The sequence below is a fragment of the Oncorhynchus keta genome, chromosome 1, assembly GCF_023373465.1.
Source record: "Oncorhynchus keta strain PuntledgeMale-10-30-2019 chromosome 1, Oket_V2, whole genome shotgun sequence".
In the NCBI taxonomy this organism is placed as follows: Eukaryota; Metazoa; Chordata; class Actinopteri; order Salmoniformes; family Salmonidae; genus Oncorhynchus; species Oncorhynchus keta.
In genome coordinates, this window is record NC_068421.1 from 11,626,594 (window position 1) to 11,636,593 (window position 10,000).

Sequence of the window (10,000 nt, forward strand, 5' to 3'; positions counted from 1 at the left end):
TATAGACAGACTATACACAGACTATACACAGACTATACACTGACTATAAACAGACTATAGACAGACTATAAAGAGACTATAAACAGACTACAGACAGACTATAGACAGACTATAGACAGACTATAAACAGACTATAAACAGACTATAGACAGACTATAGACAGACTATAAACAGACTATAAACAGACTATAGACAGACTATAGACAGACTATAAACAGACTATAGACTGACTATACACAGACTATTAACAGACTATAGACAGACTATAAACAGACTATAAACAGACTATAGACTGACTATAGACTGACTATACACAGACTATAGACGGACTATACACTGACTATAAACAGACTATAGACTGACAATAAACAGACTATAGACAGACTATAGACAGACTATAGACTGACAATAAACAGACTATAGACAGACTATAGACTGACTATACACTGACTATAAACTGACTATAAACAGACTATAGACAGACTATAGACAGACTATAAACATACTATAGACAGACTATAGACAGACTATAGACAGACTATAGACAGACTATAGACTGACTATAAACAGACTATAGACTGACTTTAAACAGACTATAGACAGACTATACACTGACTATACACTGACTATAAACATACTATATACTGACTATAAACAGACTATAGACAGACTATAGACTGACTATAGACAGACTATAAACAGACTATAGACTGACTATACACTGACTATAGACAGACTATAGACAGACTATACACTGACTATAAACAGACTATAGACTGACTATAAACAGACTATAGACAGACTATAGACTGACTATAGACAGACAATAGACAGACTATAAACAGACTATAAACAGACTATAGACTGACTATAAACAGACTATAGACAGACTATAAACAGACTATAGACTGACTATAAACAGACTATAGACTGACTATACACTGACTATAAACAGACTATAGACAGACTATAGACTGACTATAAACAGACTATAGACTGACTATAAACAGACTATAGACTGACTACAAACAGACTATAGACAGACTATAGACAGACTATAAACAGACTATCGACAGACTATAGACTGAATATAAACAGACTATAGACAGACTATAGACAGACTATAAACGGACTATAAACAGACTATAGACTGACTTTAAACAGACTATAGACAGACTATAAACAGACTATAGACAGACAATAAACAGACTATAGACTGACTATAGACAGACTATAGACAGACTATACACTGACTATACACTGACTATACACTGACTATAAACAGACTATAGACGGACTATAAACAGACTATAGACAGACTATAGACAGACTATAGACAGACTATAAACAGACTATAGACTGACTATACACTGACTATAAACAGACTATAGACTGACAATAAACAGACTATAGACAGACTATAAACAGACTATAGACTGACTATAAACTGACTATAGACTGACTATACACTGACTATAAACAGACTATAGACAGACTATAGACTGACTATAGACTGACTATAAACATACTATAGACTGACTATAAACAGACTATAGACAGACTATAGACTGACTATAAACAGACTATAGACTGACTATAAACAGACTATAGACAGACTATAAACAGACTATAGACTGACTATAAACAGACTATAGACTGACTATACACTGACTATAAACAGACTATAGACAGACTATAGACTGACTATAAACAGACTATAGACTGACTATAAACAGACTATAGACAGACTATAGACAGACTATAAACAGACTATAGACAGACTATAAACAGACTATAGACTGACTATAAACAGAATATAGACTGACTATACACTGACTATAAACAGACTTTAGACAGACTATAGACTGACTATAGACTGACTATAGACAGACTATAAACAGACTATAGACTGACTATACACTGACTATAAACAGACTATAGACATACTATAGACTGACTATAAACAGACTATAGACAGACTATAGACAGACTATAGACAGACTATACACTGACTATACACAGACTATACACAGACTATACACTGACTATACACTGACTACAGACACGGACTGCTGAACAATAGTCCCTCTCCAGTCTCTGTTTCCCCTGTCATTCCTCTGCTCTGAATTAAGCAGAACTCTCTAGGTCTCAAATCACATAGGAAGGAGGCTTTGGTTGAGAGGTATTATTTGCTATCTCAGGCACTTGTCTAGATGAGCGGTTTAGAATGTGACCTCATACTGTAATGTTGGTGGGCCCGGGCCCAGGGATTGGCCCTAGCTAGGAGTAGTCATCACTGGGATCAATGTGTATAACAGCTCCAGACTCTTGGCGCATGATTCAGTGATGTCACATGGTGCACACACACACACACACACACACACACACACACACACACACACACACACACACACACACACACACACACACACACACACACACACACACACACACACACACACACACACACACACACACACACACACACACACACACAATACTGTTCACATCACTCTACCTGTGTCACATGCGTTTGTTTACCTTCCATGAAGAGAACACAGAGCCTGGGCTGATGAGGTTGGGGTTCAGCGGGCTCCGCCCACCCATCAGGTTGTCCGTGCACACCGTACAGTCTGTTGCATCACGCCAGTCCCAGTATGGGATAGTGAAGTTAAAATCCCCAGTCATCTTCCTGATCTCGTGCTCCCAGTGCAGCAGATACACTCGGTGCCATGGCAGGAACGCTGCCGACTCATGTGCAAAGTCTATGTCCGGCCAAACATTTCCTGGCCCCCCAAGCAGTGTGTCCCTGGACACGTAGTAGTGCATCCACACAAACAGGTCATATACACTCACGTCAGAAAACATTGGGTTCTCCCCATTTGTACCCATCTCAGCGCGAGTTCCTGTGACAATGACGTAGTCAGCGGTGACGGTGTTCTTGGCCAAGTTCAGGTAGGCGATGAACCTCTGTTGTTCCGCCACCGACAGCGAGAGGAAGTTCCTCCTCACGGACTCCCGCTGCTCGGCACAGCCGGGGCCGAAGTAGCCGAACCTGCACTCCCCACAGTCAAAACCCCCGTAGTTACCTGCACACTGGCATGTGCGGTTGTAGAAGGCCAGCGGCCACCGCTCTCGGTCGTCTATCCCAGTGTGTGGGTACTGTGGCCCGTGGGGCTCTTCCGATACTGTCACGTCCTGACAGAACCCTCGGCCCGACGTGGCTCCACAGGCCGACCCGTCCCCTTCCCACACCGGGCAGCACTGCTTGGTACGCAGCGCCTCTGTGTTGGCGCAAGGCCGGGGGAACTGGCCCATACACGACCGCAGGAACAGCATCTGGAGCAGGCTACCCAACACAACCAGAAAAACCATGACTGACCAACTACCACACCCAAGAGCTCACTACACAGCCAGACTAACCAAAGCACACAGCGAAGATGCGACTGCAGCCGGCTATAGTCACACAGCAGGTCCAGCCTGGTCACAAGTGGTATAAGTCAGTAACGCAGAGTCTGGGGAAAAGAAAGAATAATGTTAACTCACAATATAACTTCCACTTGCCCACACCCTCTCTCTCCCCTCTCTGCTTCCCTCCCCATACCATCACATGCTTGGGATAATATAGTTCAGCCTCACCTCATTCTGTCTCGAGACCAGCTGACCACATCCCTCTTCCCCCAGGCCTAGCCGGCCTGGAATGTGTGTGGATGATCTGGGGTGAGAGAGTGAAGTGGGTCCAACTTGTGAGGAACTCTCACATAATAGTCCATCTCACAGCGTGGAACAGACAAGCTTCTGTACCATAACCTCATGCTAATGTCTGCTGTTTTAGGACATTATCTAGAGAGGGAAAAGGACACAGGAGAACATTTACACCTATCCCAGTGAAATGCTCAAAACAGGAACATAATAGCCTATTGTCAGCTACTGTTGAATAAATAATTAATAAACTATTTGGAAATGAATTAGTGCTCAATGGTCAAGGCACCTTATAGGTCTTCGGGTCGACCATGTTACAAACACAGTGACACAATGTTCCCTCGAAACTGAGCACGTGTGTTGGTGCGCAGTAGCCCTGAGACTGCCGTGCAGCTCCCCTGAGACTGCCGTGCAGCTCCCCTGAGACCGCCGTGCAGCTCCCCTGAGACCGCCGTGCAGCTCCCCTGAGACTGCCGTGCAGCTCCCCTGAGACCGCCGTGCAGCTCCCCTGAGACCGCCGTGCAGCTCCCCTGAGACCGCCGTGCAGCTCCCCTGAGACCGCCGTGCAGCTCCCCTGAGACCGCCGTGCAGCTCCCCTGAGACTGCCGTGTAAAGTGGTTTCTTGCATCAAACAACACAACAACATTTTCTGTAATCTCCTTGTCTGAAGGACAAGTGGGTAACCAGGTTAATGTCAAGCACTGCATGTATTTTTCAAAGGTTTTATGGAATGTAGCCTATATCAACACCAGGCGTTGGCTGCTATTGTAGACTGAATGATAGAACAGCTATTGTTAAAATGGAATGGAATGCATTTTCTCCATTGTTTTTGATGGTAGGCCACGTTGGTAGACCCTCATTATGATCAAATAGCCACAGTCGCCTACTTGGCCACTGTTAAAAGAAGTACAGAATTTTCACAACATTCAAGTTTGGGTTTAGCAGACCTGAAATTTGCTACGTGCCCAAAGAATGAGAGGAAAGATTGCAGTGACAGTATTACTATATTATAGAGTAGAATACAATGAGATTGAGCATTTACTCTTGGGAACGAATAGGTAAAACCCCACTCAAAGATGAACAGTAGGCATCATTTGGTTAACAATTTGTTTCTATGGTGATACTGTAATTAGTGACGTTACACAAAAGTTAGTAATACCATCTAATTGGTCAGAGGGGTCTGAGGGACTGTCACCCCTCCTTCACATTGCAGCCTGTAGTATGACCGAATCTTTATGCACAACATAACAATGAATGACGCCTTTTGAACTGGGTATGTACTGTATGAGTGGGTATTATCCAGACATATTGTCATGTGCCGGTGAAAGGGGCATGTTCTGCTGTGGGGTTGTTGAGGGAGGCTGGCGCACAACTCGAGATCATAAGCCACTCACATGCTCCGGTAGCGGGGCACGAGGTGCGGCTGATCCCGATGAAAACGCACTGGAGCGCATGGACATGAACGTCACAGGATTACAGTGTCCACGGGGCTCCCCTGTTCAGCTAGCTGAGAGTCTCTCCAACAGCAAGATCTCTCTCTCTCTCTCTCTCTCTCTCTCTCTCTCTCTCTCTCTCTCTCTCTCTCTCTCTCTCTCTCTCTCTCTCTCTCTCTCTCTCTCTCTCACACACACACAATATGTGAAATATGTGTCCCTGGCCGGCAGTCAGATCTGTGGTCAGATAAAATCACGTAATTGAGTGCAATTATAGCAGTTTGATTTCTCATCAGATGTTGGCTCTGTTGAATACCTAGACCTGAGTTGAAGTCGGTAGGCAATTTCTCAAACAGAAATAGGAAGGAAATAATGATTATATAACCCCTTGTAGAAATAATATTGCATTTAGCATACATAATCAACTACTTGGTCTCTATAGGCTAAATGTCACACCAAAACAGATGAAATGGTTATGCCGTATCAGTCACACCATGTTTCATTACCTACATTATATTACATTATGTTGGTCATTTGTTGCAACAATTATGGCATATGGCTTCTAAGAAACAAACCAACACGTCCAATTATAATAAAGACATTTTTCTATTCTTATATTACGGTTCTGCGATTACAATTGTGCGACGACTTTTAATGGATTTAAAGAAAACCAGAGACAAATGAAGCATCAAATGCGATTTGGAAACCTCGAAAACAGAATAACCGCTCATAATGGCTGGCTGGATGACTGGCTGTGTCTGTACAGCCAACTCACCACTGGGTGGAGGTATGACATGATCATATCCCACAGCAGAGCCACTCCCTGCCGTTCTGCCGCCATAAACGAAAGCAAAAAATGCGGCCCACCAAAATAAACTAGAATAGTCCCAGAAAGCACATTGAAGTTGAAACGACGTCTAAAAGAAGTATTTTCCAGACTTTGACGTTCTGTGAAATGTAGGTTATGAATGAAAGGTAAAAAAGGTTTTTCCCTATGTTTAATATTCATATTTTTCAGGATGTTGAAAATGCATATTTTCTGGAGGTTAAAAACGACGTATTTCCCGGATGTTGAAATCAGGTTCATTTCCGGGTCTGAATGAAAGTTGAAAATATATATATTTCCAGGATGACAAAATCAGGCTCATTTTTTGTTCTGAATAAAAGTTGAAAATAAGTAATTTATAGACGTAGATGTTTGGACCAAATCATGGCTGATCCAGACCGGACAAAATCTGAACCATATATATCCGATATATATATCAGTGGATGTGGAAATCAAGGCTGGTCCGGAACTGCACCAAAAAAAGACTTCCAAAAGGTGTCGGCATCGGTCCATGCTTACTGGGGTGTAGCTTGTCTGCCCCAATGGAAGGTTACGACCATGTGATAGGCCTACCATGTCCGCCCCAATGGAAGGTTACAACCATGTGATAGGCCTACCATGTCTGCCCCAATGGAAGGTTACGACCATGTGATAGGCCTACCATGTCCGCCCCAATGGAAGGTTACGACCATGTGATAGGCCTACCATGTCTGCCCCAATGGAAGGTTACGACCATGTGATAGGCCTACCATGTCCGCCCCAATGGAAGGTTATGACCATGTGATAGGCCTACCATGTCCGCCCCAATGGAAGGTTACGACCATGTGATAGGCCTACCATGTCCGCCCCAATGGAAGGCTACGACCATGTGATATGCCCACCATGTCTGCCCCAATGGAAGGTTACGACCATGTAATAGGCCCACCATGTCTGCCCCAATGGAAGGTTACGACCATGTAATAGGCCCACCATGTCTGCCCCAATGGAAGGTTACGACCATGTAATAGGCCTACCATGTCTGCCCCAATGGAAGGTTACGACCATGTGATAGGCCTACCATGTCTGCCCCAATGGAAGGTTATGACCATGTAATAGGCCCACCATGTCTGCCCCAATGGAAGGTTACGACCATGTAATAGGCCTACCATGTCTGCCCCAATGGAAGGTTACGACCATGTGAAAGGCCTACCATGTCCGCCCCAATGGAAGGTTACGACCATGTGATAGGCCTACCATGTCTGCCCCAAAGGAAGGTTACGACCATGTGATAGGCCTACCATGTCTGCCCCAATGGAAGGTTACGACCATGTGATAGGCCTACCATGTCTGCCCCAATGGAAGGTTACGACCATGTGATAAGCCTACCATGTCTGCCCCAATGGAAGGTTACGACCATGTGATATGCCCACCATGTCCGCCCCAATGGAAGGTTACGACCATGTGATAGGCCTACCATGTCTGCCCCAATGGAAGGTTATGACCATGTGATAGGCCTACCATGTCTGCCCCAATGGAAGGTTACGACCATGTGATATGCCTACCATGTCTGCCCCAATGGAAGGTTACGACCATGTGATAGGCCTACCATGTCCGCCCCAATGGAAGGTTACGACCATGTGATAGGCCTACCATGTCCGCCCCAATGGAAGGTTACGACCATGTGATAGGCCTACCATGTCCGCCCCAATGGAAGGTTACGACCATGTGATAGGCCTACCATGTCTGCCCCAATGGAAGGTTACGACCATGTGATGGCCTACCATGTCTGCCCCAATGGAAGGTTACGACCATGTGATAGGCCTACCATGTCCGCCCCAATTGAAGGTTACGACCATGTGACGGCCTACCATGTCCGCCCCAATGGAAGGTTACGACCATGTGATAGGCCTACCATGTCCGCCCCATTGAAGGTTACGACCATGTGATAGGCCTACCATGTCCGCCCCAATGGAAGGTTACGACCATGTGATAGGCCTACCATGTCCACCCCAATGGAAGGTTATGACCATGTGATATGCCTACCATGTCTGCCCCAATGGAAGGTTACGACCATGTGATATGCCTACCATGTCTGCCCCAATGGAAGGTTACGACCATGTGATAGACCCACCATGTCTGCCCCAATGGAAGGTTACGACCATGTGCTAGGCCTACCATGTCCGCCCCAATGGAAGGTTATGACCATGTGATAGGCCTACCATGTCCGCCCCAATGGAAGGTTACGACCATGTGATAGGCCTACCATGTCCTCCCCAATGGAAGGCTACGACCATGTGATATGCCCACCATGTCTGCCCCAATGGAAGGTTACGACCATGTAATAGGCCCACCATGTCTGCCCCAATGGAAGGTTACGACCATGTAATAGGCCCACCATGTCTGCCCCAATGGAAGGTTACGACCATGTGATAGACCCACCATGTCTGTCCCAATGGAAGGTTACGACCATGTGCTAGGCCTACCATGTCCGCCCCAATGGAAGGTTATGACCATGTGATAGGCCTACCATGTCCGCCCCAATGGAAGGTTACGACCATGTGATAGGCCTACCATGTCCTCCCAAATGGAAGGCTACGACCATGTGATATGCCCACCATGTCTGCCCCAATGGAAGGTTACGACCATGTGATAGGCCTACCATGTCCGCCCCAATGGAAGGCTACGACCATGTGATATGCCCACCATGTCTGCCCCAATGGAAGGTTACGACCATGTAATAGGCCCACCATGTCTGCCCCAATGGAAGGTTACGACCATGTAATAGGCCCACCATGTCTGCCCCAATGGAAGGTTACGACCATGTAATAGGCCTACTATGTCTGCCCCAATGGAAGGTTACGACCATGTGATAGGCCTACCATGTCTGCCCCAATGGAAGGTTACGACCATGTGATAGGCCTACCATGTCTGCCCCAATGGAAGGTTATGACCATGTAATAGGCCCACCATGTCTGCCCCAATGGAAGGTTACGACCATGTAATAGGCCTACCATGTCTGCCCCAATGGAAGGTTACGACCATGTGATAGGCCTACCATGTCCGCCCCAATGGAAGGTTACGACCATGTGATAGGCCTACCATGTCTGCCCCAATGGAAGGTTACGACCATGTGATATGCCTACCATGTCTGCCCCAATGGAAGGTTACGACCATGTGATATGCCTACCATGTCTGCCCCAATGGAAGGTTACGACCATGTGATAGGCCTACCATGTCCGCCCCAATGGAAGGTTACGACCATGTGATATGCCCACCATGTCCGCCCCAATGGAAGGTTACGACCATGTGATAGGCCTACCATGTCTGCCCCAATGGAAGGTTACGACCATGTGATAGGCCTACCATGTCTGCCCCAATGGAAGGTTACAACCATGTGATATGCCTACCATGTCTGCCCCAATGGAAGGTTACGACCATGTGATAGGCCTACCATGTCCGCCCCAATGGAAGGTTACGACCATGTGATAGGCCTACCATGTCCGCCCCAATGGAAGGTTACGACCATGTGATAGGCCTACCATGTCCGCCCCAATGGAAGGTTACGACCATGTGATAGGCCTACCATGTCTGCCCCAATGGAAGGTTACGACCATGTGATGGCCTACCATGTCTGCCCCAATGGAAGGTTACGACCATGTGATAGGCCTACCATGTCCGCCCCAATGGAAGGTTACGACCATGTGATGGCCTACCATGTCCGCCCCAATGGAAGGTTACGACCATGTGATAGGCCTACCATGTCCGCCCCATTGGAAGGTTACGACCATGTGATAGGCCTACCATGTCCGCCCCAATGGAAGGTTACGACCATGTGATAGGCCTACCATGTCCACCCCAATGGAAGGTTACGACCATGTGATATGCCTACCATGTCTGCCCCAATGGAAGGTTACGACCATGTGATAGACCCACCATGTCTGCCCCAATGGAAGGTTACGACCATGTGATAGGCCCACCATGTCTGCCCCAATGGAAGGTTACGACCATGTGATATGCCTACCATGTCTGCCCCAATGGAAGGTTACGACCATGTGATATG

General features: G+C 46.3%; 1 protein-coding gene across 1 annotated transcript in view; it reads right to left on the reverse strand.

Moving 5' to 3' along the window:
* tyr (tyrosinase) overlaps positions 1–3,551 on the reverse strand; it is a 10,475-nt gene extending 6,924 nt beyond the window's left edge. The window contains exon 1 of the mRNA XM_052503687.1: positions 2,542–3,551. Within this exon, the coding sequence (XP_052359647.1) occupies positions 2,542–3,375 (834 nt within the window). The 5' untranslated portion in view covers positions 3,376–3,551. The remainder of the gene's footprint in view (positions 1–2,541) is intronic.
* Between the last annotated feature and the right edge of the window lie 6,449 nt (positions 3,552–10,000).